This window comes from Panthera leo, chromosome E2 (genome assembly GCF_018350215.1).
Source record: "Panthera leo isolate Ple1 chromosome E2, P.leo_Ple1_pat1.1, whole genome shotgun sequence".
Lineage (NCBI taxonomy): Eukaryota > Metazoa > Chordata > Mammalia > Carnivora > Felidae > Panthera > Panthera leo.
Window position 1 is genome coordinate 28353731 of NC_056693.1, and position 20586 is coordinate 28374316.

At 53.3% G+C, this 20586-nt stretch overlaps 1 protein-coding gene across 1 annotated transcript in view; it reads left to right on the forward strand.

The window, feature by feature from the left end:
* Positions 1 to 20586, forward strand: part of NKD1 (NKD inhibitor of WNT signaling pathway 1) — an 82166-nt gene that overhangs the window by 34375 nt on the left and 27205 nt on the right. Inside the window, exon 4 of the mRNA XM_042919336.1 lies at positions 20404 to 20470. Within this exon, the coding sequence (XP_042775270.1) occupies positions 20404 to 20470 (67 nt within the window). The remainder of the gene's footprint in view (positions 1 to 20403; positions 20471 to 20586) is intronic.

The window sequence follows — 20586 nt, forward strand, 5'->3', positions numbered from 1 at the left end:
TGCCTTCAGGAGACACCCAGAATTGGCTTTCTTCATCTGCTGAAGGGTGGGAAGGCAGGAAGCTGGCCTCTCCCACCATCTCTCACAGGTCGTCTAGAGCCCTCAGCTGCTCCTTGAGTTCTTAACCTCTCCCATTGTGTTAACAGTTTTACTGCTCTGAAGCTGTGTGCCCTGGAGTAAGTTACTTAGCATCTCTGAGTCTGAGTCTACGTCTCACAGTCTGCGAGATTTTATCTTCATATAAAATAGTCAGAGTCCTTACCTTAGACTTCTTGGCTGTGGTAAATGAGTTTATGCATATAAAGTACTTCATACAGGGCTTGCTGAGTAAATAAATATCGGCTCTAATTATGCAGTCATCTTTCTGGTCGTCCCCAGACCAAGCCTTCCCAAACTTGAATGCGTATATGAATTACGTGGGTTTCATGTAAGCGTGCAGATTCTGATTTAGTAGGTCAGGCGAGGCCCGAGACTCTGCCTGACAACTTCCCAGACTGTGTGGAGACTGCTGGCCCTCAGCCCACTCTTTGAATAGCAAGGCTAGTGTAGTCACGTCTTCTTTATGAATGCAACTTCGTTTTCCAGGTAGGAAAACTAGATACCCTGTTCCAGTGATGCCGGAATCATCACCTCCCGTGATATAGATGCAATACTTGTAGTAATGCAACCTAACGTTGTATTACTTAGAGGGGGGGAGAGTACCATGTTGGATAACAAGGTAACCTTTGTCCTCTGGCTTCCAGTCTGAACCAGTGATTTATGGAAAAATTGTCCTGTGGTTTGCATTTATCCTTCATGGATCTGAAGGAACCTGAGGATCTTTGAGGGACGTGCCCCGCCTCTGGAATTCTCTCTGCTCCTGAACCTGGGACGTATCGTCTGACTAGCCAAAGCTAGTCAGTGAAGGGAGTTTCTCAGGGTCCCGTAGAGCAGAGCTCCTCATGACAGGGGTGGCCGGCTCAGGCGGGTCATGAGTGAAGCATCCTGGTGTGGGTGACGGGTCGGTGCCCTGCTGCTAATGGGATTCCAGAACGTCCTGGTAACTTCCGCACACGGAGAGGACCACCTACACCTCTTTGTAGTTTCACTGCTCAGTTCATTCAACTTCCATAATAGAGAAACCGATTTTTCTTAAAGCTTTAAATGCTGATTTCAAGTTGAATTCCCATAAACAAGTGGGACAGAGAATACAACTTTAGAATGGCAGGCCAGATCCCCTAACAGCAGATACATTGGTTATCAACTTATCAGTGCACATACCATTCAACTCCTTCCAAAGCTGTGGTGGTACTGTAACTTTAACCTGTGTTTCTTGGTACCTTATCTGACTCTTCTGGACTGTGATCTGCTCTGGGCCGAAAGGAAGTGGCAGTCCAGCCTGGTGGTTAGATCCCGCACAGCCTGGGGCACCAGGTGGCTTGGGTTTGAATCCCAGCGCTGCCATTTCTTAGCCACTTGGTCACATTTCTTAACTGCTTTGTGCCTCAGTTTCCTCATCTGTAGAACGGGGACAATACCAACGTCTGCCTCGTAGTTGTTGTCACCATGAAAGGAGCTCATAAACGCAAAGTGCTTCGGATGGTGTCTGGCCCATGGTGCCGCACAATGTTTGGTGTTCTCCTGTTACGTTGTGATCTCATTGTGGTGAAATCTAGCATTTCCCAGAACCTGACATCACAGGATCTTGATTGTTGACTAGCTTATTCCTGGTGAGTCTTGGGTCTGGCGGCTTTTGCCAAGATGATTCAAAGTCAAGCTCTTGTTCTTCCAGCTAAGCTGCCTTCCCCCCTCCCCCCACTACTTAGAAAAGTACTTACTGTAGAAAATTTCCATCGTATACAAAAGTATAGAGAATATGGAAATGAATTCCCTTGAAACAATTAGCCAGATAGAACAACTAATCAACTTTCTTGACTTTTTTTTTATTAGAGAAAGAGAGAGAGAGAGAGAGAGAGAGCACAAGTGGGGGAGAGGGGCAGAGACGGAAAGAGGGGGGCGAATCTCTGTTCAGCATGGAGCTCGACGCGGGTCTTGATCCTGCAACCCTGAGGTCATTGCCTGAGCCCAAATCAAGAGTTGGATGCTCAACCAACTGAACCACGCAGGCACCCCTCTTGACATCTTTTTTAAGTGTTAAACTTCACTTGTGGCATCATAGAGCTTTTTAAGCCTATGTCGTCCTCTTAGGTTTTCTTACTTATTTAAACTTAAAATTTTTTTTTTTATTTTTATTTTATTGTGGTAAGAACAGTTAATATAAGGTATACCTTCTTAACAAATTAAAAAAAATTTTTTAAACGTTTATTTAGTTTAGAGAGAGAGAGAGACAGAGCATAAGTGGTAGGGGCAGAGAGAGAGAGAGACACAGGATCCGAAGCAGGCTCCAGCTCTGAGCTGTCAGCACAGAGCCCGACATGGGGCTCGAACCCACGAATCGTGAGATCATGACCTGAGCCGAAGTCAGACGCTTACCTGACTGAGCCACCCAGGCACCGTCCCTCCCCGCCCCCTGCCTTAACAAAATTTCAAGCATACAATACAATATTGTTGACTATCGATCCAATGTTGTACAACAGATCTGTAGGCTAATTCACTGACTTAACTGACACTTTATGCCAGTTGAATGGCAGCTTCCTATAACTTTTTCCCCCAGTCCCTGGCAACCACCATTCTGCTCTTCGAGTCCATGAATTTGCCCATTTTAGATACCTCACTTAAGGGGAATCATGCAGTATTTGTCCTTCTGTAACTGGCTTATTTCATATAGCATCATGTCCTCGAGATTCATCCATGTTGCTGGATATTGCAGAATTTCCTTCCTTTTTAAGGCTGAATAATATTCTATTGTATGTGTATACTATGTTTTCTTTATCCATTCATTTCTTGATGGAAATTTAGGTTGTTTCTATATGTTGGCTATTGTGCATAGTGTTGCAGTGAAAATGGGAGTGCTAATATATCTTCAGTATCCTCATATATTTAAAATGCTCAAAGAAGATGGGGTGCCTGGGTGGCTCGGTTAGTTGAGCGTTGGACTCTTCAGGTCATGATCCCGGGTCATGGGATCTAGCCCCACGTTGGGCTCTGCGCTGAGCATAGAGCCTGCTTAAGATTCTCTCTCTCTCTTCTTCTGCCCCTTTCCCCTACTCACACATGCTCTCTCTCTCTAAAAAAAGAAGAAAAAAAATAAAATAAAGTGCTCAGAAAAGAAAACTGCCAACCAAGATTACTATACCCAGCAAAATTGTCCTTTAGAAATGAAAGAGAGATAAAGTCTTTCCCAAACAAACAATAGCTGGGATCGGGGGGACACCAGACCGCCTTATAGGAACGCGAAGAGGAGTTCTTCAAGTTGCATTCAATAGCAATGCAATAGCATAAGAAAGTATAAAACTCCTTAGTAAAAATGTACAAATACAGAATACTGTAATGGCAGTGGGTAAATCATTTTGAATTCTATGAAAGTTATAACACAAAAATATGAAAAATAGCTATAAAAATGTGTTAATAGATAGACAATGGATGTAAATAGGTGTAATTTGTGTAAATAGATGTAAATTGTGACAACAGTCACCTAAAGTTTGGCTGGGAGGGAGAAGTAGGTGTTGAATTTCTTCATGAAATTGAACTCAAGCTGTTAGCAGCTCAAACTACACTGTTAGGACTATGAGATACTTTATGTAAGCCCCATGGCAATCACAGAGAAAATTTTAAAATGGCACAAAAGAGAAACAGAAAGAAATCAAAGCACGTCAGTCCAAAAAAAATCACAAAACACAGAGGAAGACAGCAAGAGGGGGAAAGATGGACAGAAGAACTATAAGAATTAACAGACGACAATGAAAAAAATGGCACTAGCGAATCCTTCCCTGTCAAGAATTAAAGGCAAATGGATTAAATTCCCCAATCAAAAGACCCAGAGTGGCTAAATGGATTTAAGAAAATAACCGGATTATGTGCTGCCTACAAGAAACTCAGGGGGTTTTGTTTTTGTTTGGGTTTGTGTTTCTGAGGTCCAGCATGCTCCGTATGGAAGTCCCGTGTGGCCAGCACTCCCAGCTCATTCCACTGGCCCAGTGGAATATCCGCCTTTGGCATGAGAGGTCCGGTGTGGCCTCGGAAGAGGCCCAGTCCTTTCCAGGACTCTTGGGCTCAACTTCGTCTCCCATATCAATCCTTCTGTGCTTATTTTTATTTATTAAGCAAACATTTATGTGGGGCTTCTGATAAGCCAGGCACTAAGTGCTTTGCAAATATTGCTTTAATCATCACAGCAACTCCAGGAGGTTGATAATATCATTTCCCTGCAATACAAAGGAGGAAACTGAGGCACAGAGGAGTTAACAGCTGGAAGGTGACAGAACCAGGTGGTCTGGGGCAGAAGCTGGGCCCCACCCCACTCAGCGATGCTTCAGGCTCCTTGTGGTACAGTTATGAGCTCACGGCCATTAGGACTCAACCTGTTGTAAAATTAGCCTGCTATTCATTATTTTTGGAGATGCACGTTGTCAAGCTGAGGCTGCTGGGGTCCTTCCTGGGGTGTTTCATGCAGGTATGTGTCTGCTGTTTCTCAGTCTTCGAGCCACGCCTCACTTTTTGTCTGGGGTCACCGCAGCACTCCTGGAGCAGGGTGTTGGGGCTGAGAGACTGACCTGTGAGACTGATCCAGAATCTGATTGAGGGACATGTTCAAATCTCATAAATCTTTCCTTTGCTCCTGAGACAGACAGTCCTGAGAGACTGACCTGACTGGTGGCTTTGCGAGTGGTGACAGTCCTATGAAGTGGCCTAAAAAGAGCAGAGGAAGGATGGAGGTCCGGGCCTCGCTGAATTGACCCTACCATGAGGCCATGGAATCATGTCCTGCTGTAGCAGGAAAGCCCTTGGAGACATCCTCTTGACTCCTCTCTTTATACAAATGAGGAAACTGAGGCAGAATATGACGTTCCCAGGCCAGCGGTTTTTTTTCCTGCCATAACCGTTTGTGTCCCGGTGAGCAGGACTGGGAAAGTAGGGCAAAACAACAGGGATCTGAGTTGGTTGGAAAGAGGGAGCCATTGAAGGCTGCAGAGCAGGGGAGGGATCCCGTGGAAATAAAGAAGTAGTGTGCCATCCGGATTAGGGTGTGAGCCAAGGAGCTAGTCGGCAAAACATTTTCCAGGTAGCTGACCTCAGCCTAGGAGCCTGGCCGAACCAAGAAATGAGGCGGGCGAGGCCGCCCTGGGGTAGGCCGGGAGAGCTGTGTGGGCGGGGGCCCGGCAACCCAAGGGGACGCTGTCTGCTCATGAGTAGAACAACCCGGGCTGTGTGTGGGATGTCATGGCCTCAGTTTCGGGTTGGAGAGGCCCTTTGCACCTGCCCAATTTGCATTCTGGGCAGCGACTTGGCCGCCGCCGAGGACAGCTGGCTGAGGCTGCAGGGAGACGCCGGGCCTGTGTTTTGAGCAGGAGCCAGGGCTGGATTCTGGAACAGGCAGCCGGCCCAGGTCCAGTCCACACTGGCCCCTGATCAATGAAAACTGTCGTAGGGCCAGCACATTGCCGCCGTCACCGCCTGCGGGCCGCTGGGCTGGGCGGGGCCTCCCAGGGCTGCGGTCCCCAGAGCGTTCGGCTCTGAGAACATTATCAGTGTGTCCTGGCCTGCCAGGGGGCGGGTCCCACCCCTGCCCCATGCCCTCCCCGCTCCGTGATTCATAGCCCCGTTCATCCCTGCTTGCCATCTCACCCACGACGGTCCCGTCGACACACGGAAGAAACATGAGACCTGCAGACAGGAGGCAAAAGGAGAGTTAGCTGTTTACTTTTTTGGCTTATGTTTTACGCCTTCCAGGCACTGTGCCAGGTCAGTAGGGCCTTCAGTAGTGAAGAAATGTGGGGTCCCTGTCCTCCATGCGCTTGTCTAGCCATGTGGGGAGACTGGCGATCCACAAGTAGTCGTACAGAGCGCCGAGGGCTGCAATGAGGGCATCCCAGGTGGTGGGGGGGGACACAGAGTGGGGGGCCATGCCGAGTCTGGGGGGTCCTGGGCTGGCTTCTCCAGGAGGGAACCTTAAAGCTGAGCTGGAAGAGAAGGACCGAGGTGGCAGCTAGGAGGAGAGAATAGTGGGAGTGGCCTGGGCAGAGGGCAGTGATGGGGAGACAGGGTGGAAGGCATTGACCACGGGGGTGGGTGCTGGTGGGCAAGGTCAGTTGTAGGTAGGGCTACTGCCGGCCCATTTACCCATGACACACCTAGTCACTCCTGTTGTCCTGGCCTGGTTATTAATAGCTCCCCCATTCACTCTCAAAAGTGACCTGGTTTGGGCAGAAAATTGTGTGGCTATGGACACAGATACAGTTACTAGTATCCTCGTTTTACAGATGAGGAAACTGAGGGTCCCAGAGGCTCGAGGAAGTAGGGCAAGGCCCTGGAATGGGACAGAGCTGGGATGGGATCAGGGCCTGTCTGACTTGAAAGCCCAGGCTTTCCCATAATCCCATGCCACCTGCCACAGTGAAGTGTAAAGTTAGAGACACAAGCAACTGAAATATTTGCTGAGCGTGACTCCACACAGCATCGTGCCAGGGTTGGTGGATGGCGTCAGAGGAGGCCGGATTGAGCAGCACTCATTCAGGGGCCTGTGACGGAAAACAAGCTCAAACTGGTCTAAGTAAAAAGGGGTGATTTAGTGGTTCATGCAATTGAAAAGTCGAGGGAGAGGACTAGCTTCAGGCATAGTTTGATCCAGGCACTCAGTGTTGTCAGGACCCATTTTCCATTATTTCACCTCCTGGTTCTGTTTTCTTTTGTGTTGGCTTTTTTCTTAGACAGAAGCTCTCTGTAAAGAGGTAAAATGTTTTCTTCAGGGTCAGATTCCCACCCTCACATCTCATTAATGTCAGCAGAAAAAGAGAAGCTGTCAAAGAGAAGCATCTCTTTGACCCAAGCTCAGGTCATGTGTCTGGCCTTGACCAATCGCTGTGACCAGGGATGTGCAGAGTTCTCACTGATCGGGCCTGGAACATGTGCCCACCCTTCTGGTTAGGGGGACAAATCAACCCTGTCCATACCTCATGAGCGAAAGTGGTGGAGGGCTAGGATTTCTAGGTAACATATAGAACAGCTAGTTTTATGAATTTCAGATAAACACCATTTTTTTCCATAAGTATATCCCAAATGCTGCATGAGTGCATCTGAGATTCAGATTTGAGTGTCCCGTGTTTTTATTTGTGAAGTCTGGCAAGTCTGTGGAGGGGTGGCTCTCCAGGGAAAATCAAGGTGTTACCAGAAGAAGGAGAAATGGATGTTGGGGGGATGGGGCGGGGAGTTGTTTGTCCAAATCACAGGTGCTCACTACGGAGACAAAGAGAGGGATAAAAAGCTTTCCTTCAGCCTTGGATTTCTCCTGAAGGTACATCTGTGAATCCAGCCCCAAGAGCTATGGACGTTCAGTGAGAGAAGTCCCTGGAGGATGAAGTGCTCAGGAAGGGCTCCCTGTACTTGAGTTAGGCCCCAGAGATGGAGAGAGGCGTATATTGAAATGGGGGTGGGGTGAGTGGTGGGTGGGAGAAAATGTCTGTTTCTGTCTGCCAGTGAGACCTGAGTCCCAGCATGGGATGCCTGGCTCCTCATGTTGCTGGACTGGCTGTGGGGTGATCCCTTTGTCTGAGACTAACCAACCTGCTGGTCGGCCTGTCTGCTCCCTGTGAATTCACCAAACGTGTCCAGATTCCTGCAATCAACTGGTAGTTCAGTGAAGAGCCATCAGGTACCACAGAAGCAGAGCCTGAGACAAGGATCATGTGCAAGTGATTCATGAAGGATGTTCTCCCAGGGCAGATCAGGAAGGAAGGGGAGAAAGCACGGCAAAGGGAAGGCAAGCTATGTGCAATTTCAGGAAAAATCTTGGTCTGAGCCTTAACCTGCAAGGAGCTCTGGAAGGTAACTTCTGGCTCAGAGTTGGCCTGCACTGGAGGTGAGGAAGCAGGGCTCAGGGCCACCTGGCGGCAGGCGGGATTGCGGCGGGGGGAGGGGGTCAGTTCTCTGAAGTCCTCTGAAGACGCCTCTCAGGTGTGGGCCGCTGGTGGGGAAAGCTTCCTGAAGGTGGGTGTGGGTAGCATGCGGAAATGGCAAGGGATCGAAATAGGGGCCATAGTCAAAGTGTCTCGAGAAGTTGGAGAAACCTGTGCACTGCGAGCACTTCAAGGGGCTCCCGATGCGAATCGGCTGCGATGTTTGAGAAATCCCGCAGTGAGGAACCTGGGATCCTCCCTAAACTGCACGAGCCATAGAACCCTGCCTGTGGAGACACTGGTCTGAGTCTGCACTTGCTGACCCGGGGCACCCGCTCCCTGCCTTCTGGCGGAGTGGAGGGGCTCTGCTTTTTATTTCTGGCCCCTGTGGGGGCGACTGACTTTTGTTGGCTCTTGCGGCCCACTTTGAGTGTTCTGGATCCTGATTGTGGCTGTGCCACGCTTTGCGACTGGGGGCAAGCGCTATCTCCTTTTGAGGCCTGAGTTTCCCCATGTGTCCTCCGAGAGGTTCTTAACCTGAAACATTCGCAGAAAGGTTCAGCGTGCAGTTTTGTTTGTGTGGCATTTTCCTGGGGGGCCAGTCTTCAGGGGGTCTGGACCTTCCCTCAGGTCAGAACCCCTGCACGAGGGCTCGGGTGTGGCCCGGATGCCTGCGGTCTGAGGGGCTGCCTGTACACGTCTTCAGGCCACTCTTCCTCTGCGTCCAGGAACACGCCAGATGTCGTGTGTCAGGAGCCCTGGCCTTCCTCTCTGGGGTCTAGGTTCCTCCCGACTGTACTGCGTGTTCCTGCCTCCCCTTTCACAGCCTAAAAGCCTTCTCGTCTATAAGGGGGTGAGCGCTCCTTCTTTGACCTCTTAGGGTACAGGGTGAGTCAGACGACCCGGGGACTGCAGTGGGACAAGGTGCGATGGACACAGTCACTGCTGTGAATGCCCTCTTGTCCCCAGGTCGAAGTGCGTCCTTAGAACTTGGATGCCAGCCAAGGCTTAGCACCTCCTAGGCTTCCCTGGGCTTCCGGCGGGACCACTGTGGCGGCAGGGGTCCCTGGTATGACCCGTAGGAGCAGACAGCCACCTTTCGGATTCCTACAACCCCTCCCCACCTTAAAAAAAAAAAAAAGATTTGGCTTGCCTGAGAATGGAAATAGTAGAATTTGATGTGCAGCCATCGGGGTCGGGAGAGAGAGAGCTGCCCTCCCCCGCTCCCAGCGACAGCCCAGTTTTATATGCTCAGCTGGCCTCTTGCCATTTCTGGAATCAAAGCCTGTCTGCATTACATGACCACAAAGAAGGGTCTGGCCAGCGCCCCCGGCTTCCTACGCACCCACAGCCAAGAGCATTGGGAAACAGTCGGGTTCCCGGAGGGTTCTCTTCGTGGGCTGTGCACGTGGTGGGGCCGTGGGAGGGGGCCGTGGGATCTGGGGTGCAGAGAAGCCTGGTACTCCTCCTTCCCTCCCAGATGGGATCTGGAAACCACCCATTTCACTGGAAAGTTTCAGACCACACCACCTGGCGGCAGACTTCTGTTTGCGAATCCTTCTTGAACCGCCGTGGGCCCCCAGTTCCGTTTGCTTGCGTGTGTCTTCTTCAAAACGCTTCCCGTCATTTCTGATTGTAGAAGTAGTCGTGCACGTTCACAGCAAGCAATTGGACAATGTTGCATCCGGCGCCCAGGCCCAACCTCTGGGACCATTTGCTGCCGCTCTTTCCAAATGCGCCTGTGTGACCGCTGTGCGTGGAAAACGCATGCGGATAATGTTCGTGGATGCGATCGTATTCTCTCCGCTCTGTGGCGACTGTTTGCCTCTCTCAGGAAAATGTGGGGAATGTTTTTCTGGGTCCCTAAACTTAGAACCGCATTTAGTTGTTTGACACGTATTCGTGGAGCGCCTCCTCTGTCGGGCAGTACTTGGTATGCCAGATGGTGATAAGTGCCCCAGAGGAAACTAAGGCAGAGAAGGGGTGAGGGAAGGCGGCAGGGGGTGGGGTGGGGGCTGCCATCTAAATAGAGGGGTTTGGGAGACCTCACCCAGGTGATGAGGTGAGCCAAAACCTGAAGGAGGGGAGGAGGAGAGGATATGTGGGAATAGAGTTTCAGGCGGTGGGAACGGCATGTACAAAGGTCCTGAGGTGGGAGTGTGCCCGACAGGTCTACAGCAAGGAGGTAAGGGTGGCTGGGGCAGAATGCATGAAAGGGAGTAACAGCAGGTCAGGTAGATGATGGGGTAGACAGGCTGGGTGAGGCTTTGTAGGGCATTAGGAGGACTTTGGAGAATGGAGGGGGAAGGGCAGAGACTAAGAAATGGTGGCCATCGTCCCAGTGAGAGAGGATGACCTCTCTCCCTGGCTTGGCGTGCACCTTAGGTGTGGAGGAGGTGAGGGCGCGTTGGGTTCGAGGTACGTTTTGCAGGCAGAGCCGGCAGGATGTTGTAGGGACTTGGCGGAAGGGTTGAAAGGGCAGCGGCAGGCTGACCCCTGCGCTGCTGGCCTGAGGAACAGGAAGGAGGGTGATGCCCTGGTTGGGTGCAGGGAGGAAATCAGGGAGGCCGGCGGGAGTCAGTTTGGATGCGTGAAGTCGGAGATGCCTGTGGAACAGCTTGGTGAGTGTGGCGTGGGCGGTGAAGCCACATCGTTCCCTTTAGCGCAACAGCTTTAGAAAGCTCAGTGTCTTTTGAGTATAAGACTATTGCGCGTTCTTGGTTAAAAAAGAGAGAAAGAGGAGGGGAGGGGACGGGAGCGGGGGAGAGACAGGACAAACCCAGAGAGTCCAGAAAGCTGGGCAACTGAAGGGGACGGCTCCCCGGCTGCCCATGCCTGCTCCCCAAGGGTAGCCACTGTTTACCTATGCAAAGCATAGCATGTCCTTCCAGAAGTGTTCTGGAGAATATGCCTCTTTCGTTTCGGAGCACAACAGGATTGGCCCCTCGGCGGTCCTCACCTGCTCTCCCACCGGCCGGCGCCTGGGACCCTGGGAGCCTGGGTTCCCGAGCAGTGCCGCTAACCCTTCCTTTCTTCCATGACCACCTTCTTATGGGACATTCAAGGCACGTCTGTGTCATAGGCCCATTTTATAGGTACGGACTTGGAGACTGACAGGCACAGATCTGGTGGCACATGAACAGTTAAGATTCCAAATGAACTGAGTCCTCGGGGAGACCAGACGTGCGACCCTTGATTCTGCCCAAGAGCGACATGGGGGGGCGGTTGGGGGTCAGCAGTCATGCTGGTTGGGGCCCCGGGGACAGGACTTCACGAGCGGGCAGTCAGCAGTTGAGGGTAGAGGGCTCCCCAGGCTGCAGAAACAGCCCAGACAGGGGTCGGGAGACCCCAAGGTGGGGTCCAGCCTGTGAGGGGCCTGGGGAGAGGCCCTGGGAGCAGGGCTGTGGCAGGAGAGGGAGGCCTGGCAGGGGCAGACATCGGAGGGGCAGAACGACAGCTTCTGCAAGAGCTTTAGGGCAGACGGGGTGGCCTGAGTGTGTCCATGCGTGTGCACGTGTCCAAGAGAGGAGAAACGAGAAGCCAAAGCCCCTCACTCCTGAGGCTGAGAGAAACACGCTTCCCCAGGTCCCCAGGCCACACAGGGCTCCTGGCCGGGCCAACCTCTGCCCCGGGCGGGGTGCACATCCTTTCCCGCAACAAGGTGACCCCCCGTCTATGGGGGCGCCGCTCTCCGGGCGACAGATGACAGTGCTGTCAGTCACCAGCAGCCTGGCTCGCGGCCACCCTGCTCAGCAGGGTGCACCCGCTGGCCCCTGGCAGCAGACCCGGGCCCTGTCCCAGGGCCAGGAGCCGCTGGCAGAGAGTGCCCCAGCTGCTCAGCGATCCGAGGCGCCCCACAGCCCCCTCGGCCTCTCCTGTTATCAGCGCTCGGCTGCGTGGTGTGGCAGGCCGGCCGTGTGGCAGGCCAGTGGCGGGCAGCTCCGTGGCGTAGCAGGGTCAGCAGCGTGGCTGGCCGTGGGCCGGGCGGGGGGCGGAGGGAGGCAGAGACTGAGAAGCGCTGAGTGTCAGCCGCCAGCTGGAGCTGGAGGCCCGTGGGTGGCTGAGGTGCTCCCGGGTCCGGCTTTGATCAGCTGTGGGGCCTCCCTGAAGGCGGCGGGGGGTAGACAAGAGGATGGGAGGGTGGGGAGTGAAGGACAGGGGCCCCTGAGAGCAGAGAGGGAACAGCTGCGTGATGGCACGCTGGCCACCCGGTGGGTGTGCCGGGCCCTTCACACACGCAGTCTCCTCTCCCCTTCTAAGTGGTCCTGCTGGGCGGCTGCTGTCACTTCCCTGTTGAGATGGAGAAACCGAGGCACTGACGGGGAAATCGTTTGTATGAGGTCACACGGTATAAAGCAGAGGGGCCAGGGCTCAAGTCGGACCCTCCTGTGAGTCACTTGACTTCTCCAACCTCCTGGCCGCAGGGGGTAACAATGGCACCCGGCTCTCAGGGCTGTTGGGAGCGGTTAGCGAGGCCCCTGATGTGCTGGCAGAGCAGACCTCTTGGCACACGTCAGGCGCTTGCGAAAGAAATGCTGGTAATTATTATCATTGAGTCCTTTATGTTCCTGACCTCAGTTACTCCCACGCCCTGACAAGCCCATCGGATCCTGGTTTCCACTGTAGAAACTCCTTTGAACTGCCATCTAGTAGGAAAATTCCCGTCACACCAACAGCAGACCCTTGAGGCCCCACGTCCCGCCCAGCCCCGGACAGTCTGCCTCGCGTTGGGTCACCTCCTCCTGAGAGCTCTGAAGTCCCAAAGACTGGAGAGCAAGGCAGGTCCTGGGTAATGCCAAGCTCTGCTGTCTTCTCTTGGCATCAGTTATTTTAATCTGTGCCTAGGATTCATGGTCCCCGGACACCCGCTCTAGAGGAGGGCCTGTCCCGGGCGGGAGGAGCGGCCGCTGGGCCGTGAGAGCATTCCTGCTTCTGTCCTCGTCTGGTGCTTGTCTTATGTGGTGTCTCTTCCCCCCCTCCCCCACCCCCTCCCACCTGTCCAGGGAACCAGCCTGATCACTGGGGGTGGGGGAGGGGGCAGAGGACTTCAGCTCTGGGCTCTTGAAACCTTGTAGTTCCCCAGGTGTGATCTGCGTTCTGCTGGGGGGATGGGGCTTGAGACAGGTCGGCAGACGGCTTGTATTTTCATGGTTCTGCATTTGTTTCACGTGGATTCTATTTTTGACGACCCCTACCATAACTCGGAGATCACACCCACGATTTCACGGATCTTATTGGTAAGACTAGGTTTTAAAGAGAGAGAGAGAGAGAGAGGGCCAATTTAAAGGAAAACATGAAGTACTCTTGGTCGCCCAGGTGGGACCCAGTTCCGGGGGCATTTGGGATGACGGCAGGTGGAGGCTGGCAGCTTGCTGGGGTGACAGCCCAGGAAGTGGACCTTGCTGGCCCGTTGCCGCCTATGGCCAGCTGTGTCTCCAGGACACGGGACTGGGCAAAGCCATCTTCGGAGGTTATTTGCACCCTGTAGCGTCTAGGGCCTGAGGCTCGGAGGAAGTAGGGATGTGGTGGCCCCAGGGCCAGGCCCCGGGTTGGAAGTCCTTCCTGCTCGGCTCTGCCATCCCAGCCCCTGCCCACCACCGTCCACCTTCCTGATAAGTGTTCCCTCAAGTCCAGAAAGCCGGCTCAGGCTGGAGTCCCTGGGATGTGGGGGGCAGAGGCTGGGATGTGCCAATGGGAACAGAGGGATTATATCTTGAGCAGATAAAAACAGTCGGGGAGAAATCCAAGGAATTTTAATTACCGCTGCACATCTTCGGAGTCTTGAAGGCCTGGTCCTTGTAGGCCAGACATGCAGGCCAGCTCTGGGAATTGAGGCAGGCCACTTCTGCTCAGCCTCCCCGCCCTTCTCCAGCTGGGGGTACGCGTGGAGGTGCCCCCCTGCTTAGCAGGTGGCGGCAGCTTCCTCCCTCTGGCCTCCGAGCTTGGCCGGGATCTTGGGCTCTGATTTTAGGGGGGCTGTAATGTGGTTCTGAAGGCTCCGGGGGTCAGAGCTTTCAATGGCAAAGCAGCAGAAGCCCACCGTGAATTGCCGTAAGCGACAAGGGCAGCTCAGTGGCTTCTGTAACTGTCCCCTCCCCCAGGAAGCACAGGCGAGGGTGTATCTGGCCCCAAGGTTCATCCCACAGATACTTGCTGTTTACTATATATCAGGCACTGTTCTAGACCCAGTTGCCTGCGCTTGGGGAGCTGACTTCTAGAAACGACTTGGCCTAGGGCCTTGGACCAAGTGCCCTCCCCTGGGCACTGGTCTCTCTCTCTGTCCCTTTGTGAGTTCGCTTCTGGGGTACGCTGTCGCAAGCAGCTGGAGATGAGATTATACACAGCCTTGGCACCAGAGAAGACTTCTTTCCTGCCAGCCGCTGTGAGAAGCATCCCCAGGGGGAGGGCTCTGAGTTCGCTTAGCTGGGGGACAGGTGCTGGGCAGGCGGAGCCTGGAGCCCCCAGTGGGGGCTACATGGCCATGGGAGGCTGCATTGTCCTCAGGGGAATGTCGGAGGGCTCTGCCCCACATGTCATTTGTTTGAGAAGAGGTGCTGTGTCTTTCTGGAAGGAGGAATAAGTCTGTTTCCCTCCCATCCTCGGGGAGGAGGGAACCCCCAGTCCCTCCTGGCCTGTCACTGGAGCCGGGCCCCAGGAACCTTCCCACCCCCGGCCCTTCACCAGTGGTTACCTTTCAGCCCTGGGTTGCACGTTGCGTAGGTTGGGGTGGAGTGGGGAATTCCCCCAAGTTTTGACCTGCCATTCTGGTGGGTAGAGTGACTCTCAGGGACAGAAGTAACAAAGGTCCACAGGTTAAAGTGCACGTTGGAGATGGGGACATTGAGGCCCCGAAAGTGGATGGCCATGACTTTCCTTCCACTCCTGATTCCTGCTGGGTAGGGGGACTGGAGCCCCAGAAGATCTCTTCTCAAGGGGACCATGAGCATCATCCGGCACCCCCCACCCCTACCCCATTCTAGAGACAAGGGGCCCGGGGCCGGGAGGGTTCTAACCCCAGCTCTGCCACTTTCTCTCCTTAAGTGACCTTGGACCAGTCCCTTAATTTCCTGGCTGAGCCCCAAGTCCTTCTTGTAAAGTGGGTTATTGTGTGGGGTTTTATTAAATTAGATTTTAGTGGTGCAAGTGATACCTGAATATACTCATCTCAAAAATTAGACTGCTTCTGAGAAAGTTGAAGTTTCTCACTCTCCATCTCTCTTGTCCCTCCCTCCTGGGGGTAACCATGGGGATACGTGGACGTTTGGTCTGGTATTTTCTTAGATGTACAGGTGCGTTATACCCTTAACACTACTGAACTTAAACGTGCCTCCTTGCTGCTCTCATGAGAATGTCATCCGGGGGTGGACCCTGGGGCGTTGAACCACTGGACGTTAGGTTTTTGCAGGAATAAAATGTAAGGATGTTCCAAGCACGTGGCAAAAGAAGGGCACTACAGAAGGAGAAGAAAAGCTCATGTGTAGCGTATCCCGCTATGTGTATTTTGTCTCCCTTTTCTCGTTGACTTTCTTTACATCTAAATCCCCATTTTACAGAAGAGCAAAGTGGGAGCCGGAGTGGTTAAGCAAGGCGTCTGCGGCCACTCAGCTGCTGAGGGTGGGCCGGCAGGGGCCCGGGCTCCCAGGTTCGGCCGGGTTCCGGGGACAGAGCATCCCTGCCCTGGACGGCCTGCCTGCCCGCGGCGGCGCCGGTTCCCCAGGCACGCCTGGCCGGCCTGCGTCTGTACGGTGTGCTGGGAAGAGGCAGCTTGCCAGAAATTTCCTGGGGCAGCTCCAGGGCGGACTTTGGATCTAAGGGTTACTGGGTGGCTGGGTCGTGCCCCCCACCCTTCTCTTCCCCTGGCACGTCCCAACCCTGTGCATTCTTGGAATCTATAAGTTGTGCCGTGTTCTGTGGGCACCAGGAGTTTTCTTTGAAACCCGTGGCACCAACATCTGTTAGCTCTTAGAGAACAGAAAGATTGGCAAAGGACTGCCGGGGCAGGCGGTGGGGGAAGATATTAAGCTCAGGAGTATGAGTCTCAAAGACAAAGAGGAAAAACCCTAACCGAACTCCAGCCCGCTCCCAAGCCCTGCTTTGATGTGGTTTCCCGTCCCCGGAGGCCTTATAAGGCCTCATGCCTGCGATTCTGGACTCTGGGTTGGTGTTGGCTGCACTTAGCGCCCGGAGGAGCTGGCCTCTCTTCCTGGGGCCCGGCGTGGGGCAGAGGAACAGCGGTGCTGGGACGTGGGAGGGGGAGGGGGCTCTGGGTCCTGTGGCCTGAAAGGCCACCAAGCCTGACCGCTGAGCAGGGGGCAGCCTGGCATCAGGCTAGGTGCGACAGGAGGCCTGGGGGTCCAGAGAGGCCTTTGATCAGAACTTAGAGCCTCGTCTGAGGCCGACTGTCCTGAGGGTCAGAGGAGAAAGGGCCTGGGACCAGGGGCCAGAATGATGGCTGAGTAGACAAAGCAGCAGTGAAGGGAAATCACTGCATCCCAAGCCCCATACTGGGGCTTCTTACGGGGGGGCAGTGAAGGGTGTGGGCTCTGGAGCCAGGCAGCCTGCCTTCCATCCCGGCTCTGACACTGACTAGCTGTGTGACCTTAGGCAAGTCACTTAACCTCTCTGTGCCTCAGTTTTCTCACCTGCGAAGTGGGGACAATAATGGTATTAGCTCAAAGGATTGCCCTGAGGATTAAATGCGAAGCGTTAAAAACATTATGCAGGGTAGGAGGGTGTTTCCCAGTGTCTTTGAGGGCACGTTGGGTCTGGTGAGACTTTGAGCTTCTCTGAGCAAAGTTCTGGTAGCCATTTGACATCAGAGTAGAAGAAGAAGTAGGAAACAGTAACTACCTGTCTCATGAGCCTCAATCGTATCCGGTGTAACGTGAAACACTTTACCTGCACGTGAAACACTTTACCTGCCGTGGCTTACTTAACCCTCACAACCCGCCCTGAGGCATCATGAGGCTATCATCCCTGTGTACACGTGGGGAGGCCGAGAAAGTTCCCTCACCCAAATGATGCATCTTGTGTGAAGCAGAGCTGGGATTTGAACCAGGGTCTGACCCATTCCAGTACTGTGCCTTGCACCTGCTGCACTGGGGCTCCCAGCGGGGCTCGCGGCCGTCGAGGGGTCTGAGCGCCTTCCTGAAGGGTGGTCCTGAGGGCCTGGCCCCAAACCTCGCAGGCGGGCCTCCCGACCAGGGCCCTGCCAAGTCCCAGACCTGGCGGGGAGGAGCCGTGGGCCCTTCTAGTCGCGCAGGACAAACAGGAGTACTTGTTCACCACCCACGGAGCCACTAGCCAGCCTGTTTTTCTTACACTTCTTTAAGTGTGATCCGTGGTCCCTGGCAAGTGCCCAGACTCTTGGCTGCCTCCGTCCCCGTGCCCACAGGAGCCCTGATTCCACTGCATAAGCCCAAGCCAGGCATGGCTCCAATCTTAGCTGATGATCCAGAGCCACTCGCCTGGCCCCTTGGGGCCTCCTCACTTAAATCCAGGGCTGTTGGGAACCCCATTCTCTGGAGGTTCTTGTGAGGAGTCTGTCAGTCAGTGCCTCATACACCAGGAGCACTTGGTAAATGATGCAAGTGGCTGTCGTTACCATTATGTCCTGTCTCCTATGTCCCTGGAGGGTTGAGGGTGCTTTCTTCGTAGAAAAAATAATAATAACAGTTTTAACTCTGAGTTTACAAATTGCAGATCATTTTTATGAGTGTTTATTCCTTGAGAGATAGAAAGCGCGGAGCCGTGGCAAAGATCGAGGGAGATGATACACTCATAAGGTGCCTCGCACGGTGCCTGGCACTTAGGAGACGTGCGAGAAGGTCAGCTGTCCTATCGTTGCTGTGGTTCGTCACTGTGCCCATTTTACAGAGAAACAGACTGAGGTCCCAAGAAGGCAGTGGCTGGCCAACGCCAGCCCGGTCCAAGGGCGAGGGAGGCAAGGGAGCCAGGACGTGATCCTGTGTCTGGCTCCACACTGCATTGCCTCTAGCTTAGCGATTCAAAGCTTGAAGACCACAGACACTGCACGGCACTGGCCCCGGGCCGCCTGGCTCAGCGGATGAAATGAACGTTTGCCAGTGTCGAGCTTCTGTAACTGCACAGTATGTCAGTGGACCGTGGCGCAGAGGAGCTCTCACAGGGTTATACAGAGCAGGGTAAGGTTTAGCAGGAAGAGGCCGACCCCGGAGCTTGCCAGAAGCCTGCTTTAATATGCAGAGATGTGTCTTTACTGTGTCAGAGAGCTTCGTCCTCACAGCAGACAGTTCTCAGAGTGCGTGATACACACTGTGAGGCATCGTTATCGGGGTTCCAGACGGCTGCTTTGTTGGGAGTGACGTTGGGAGTCCTTAAACTCCTCCAAGTCTGCCAATAAGAAGACACGTGCGCTCAAAAGTATGGGTCTGGCAGGCCCTGTCTGCCTTGCCTGCAGCGGTCAGGGTGGCGGGGCAAGGTCAGCACTGAGCCCCCCGCTTTCCAGAAGAGCCGAGCGTGACGCGGGCTGTTGACTCCCTTGAAGACCGTCAGCTGCTCCTGTGAGGAAGTGCTCCTTTATGGGGAGATGGCATCCGTCTTCCTCTGGCATGAAAGATGGGCTCTAATTGGCTGCCGGAGCGTCCCAGCCGTCTAATGATGCCACCTGAGTGCGTCCCTTCCCTGTCACCAGCTCCCTGCTTCCCTGTCAACTCCAGCGCCGTTAACACAAACAGCCAGTTTACAAGCCCGGGAAGTGTTCGGTGATTATGATAATTGGCGGAGGAGGAGGGAGAAGCCATCCTCTCTCCAGGAATCAAGCAGCCTGGTTTTGAAGTCAGTGGGACCCCGGGAGTCTGAGTGGCCACATTTTCACAACCCGTAGGAAAGAGTGTGTGACGCCCCCGAACGATCTGAAGGGAGAGAGAGAGGAGAACACCGGCCCTGATCCATAAAATGTCAGCTGTTGATCCTTTAAAAAAAAAAAAAAAGAAAAGAAAAGAGAAGAAGAGGCTTAGCTCCAGCTGTGTCCAGTTGATAAGATCAGATATACAAAGCATTATTTTTGTTTGGCTAATCAAAGCAAGCCCTGGTTTTTCTGTTAAGGATCTGAGGTGCAGGATTTTTTTTTTCCTTCTAATTTTTCAACGAGAAGGGTACGTTCTCTTTTTCTTTCTCTTTGCCCGCCCCCCATTTTTTTTTTTTTCAAAAAGAGAAGTTGGTGACAGCTGCTGAGTTTGGGCTTTTTTATTGCTTGTCATTTTGTGGTTCGAGAAATGCTGCCGTAGCATTGTTGTGGCATCTAAAGAGATAAGGCGGTATAACTTCTCAAACCTTGTCTCTCCCCCAGAAGAGGAGCATTTCCCAAAGTGGGTTCCTCGGAACACGAATCCCATGTGATGCTTGTGTAAAACAAAACTCCACGGTCTAAATAGGAGGAAAATTGGGGAACGTAGCCTCAGTTACTACTTGGATACTCACAGTGTCCATTACCGTCGTAAATTCTTCAGTACGGGATCTTGCATAACTTTAGAACAATCTTTTTAGATCACAGAACTCTTACGGGCAGAATACCAAAAAATGCAGAAGACAGTCTGGCAAATGCCGGCCCTGCTTCTTCCGTATCTAGAGTCGTCCTGCAGGGGTGGGGTGAGATAGGTCGTACCTTTGTCGACATCCCAGAAATTTCCCAGCCTGTGGACCAACCAAAGTCCCCTGGCCAACTTGACCACATCTGAATGACAGCCTGAGCAGGCTGGTTGGGACCAACTCTGCCATATGGGATAAGCCGCCAGGCATCCTCAAGGATGCCACCAGGCAAGGCATGTGCCAGGATCAGGCTGGTTTCTGGCAGGTGTGTGCACGGGGGAGATGTGGCAGGCCTGTCTGAAGATCAGCCCGAGCCAAAGCATGAAGGTTTCTGAATGTGATGCTGAAGAGTTGGGGTTTATGTTAAGGGTAGTAGAGACCTCCCCTTGGGCACTCCAGGCCCTCTTTGTAAACCCATGGAGACGGCCTGCCCGGGACCCTCTGCTGGAGAAGGGTTCAAACTGAGATCCCTTCTCGGGGCCCACAGGGTCTGCTTGCTGGAGTCGAGTTGACTCCAAGGTGTAGATGAGAGACATTTTCTCATCTTGTCTCTGTCTTTTTCCGGGGTGGAGGGTGGAACTTCCTTTCTGAGGGAGAAGTGTGGTCGGGTATAGTATTTTATAGTGAGCTGAGAAAAAGTTACTTCCTGAAAAGCATGGTGATAATTCACTTTTCAAGTGTGATAGGATCCACCTCAGTTGACCTAAATTCCCATTGGAAGAATTAGAGCAGGATCCCCGCTTCCTTGTGACCAGCTGGGCACACCTTCATGACGTCCCAACACCAGGCTCCTACCTGACTCTGTCCAATTCTTGCTTAATGTCCCTGCTTTGTCTTCCTCTAGGAGCTCGTGGGTGAAATTTTCAGAGAAACGCTCAGTGAGGAGGAAGAGGAAGGCTTTCGGCTAGAAGGTACTGGAATCCATTGCTCTCTTCTTCCCAGGGTGCAGTGAGATGGGGAAGGGGCCGTCTAGTCTGCCGTGTGCCCTGTGTGCCCTCTGGAAAATCTGCAGACCAGGCGGAGGACT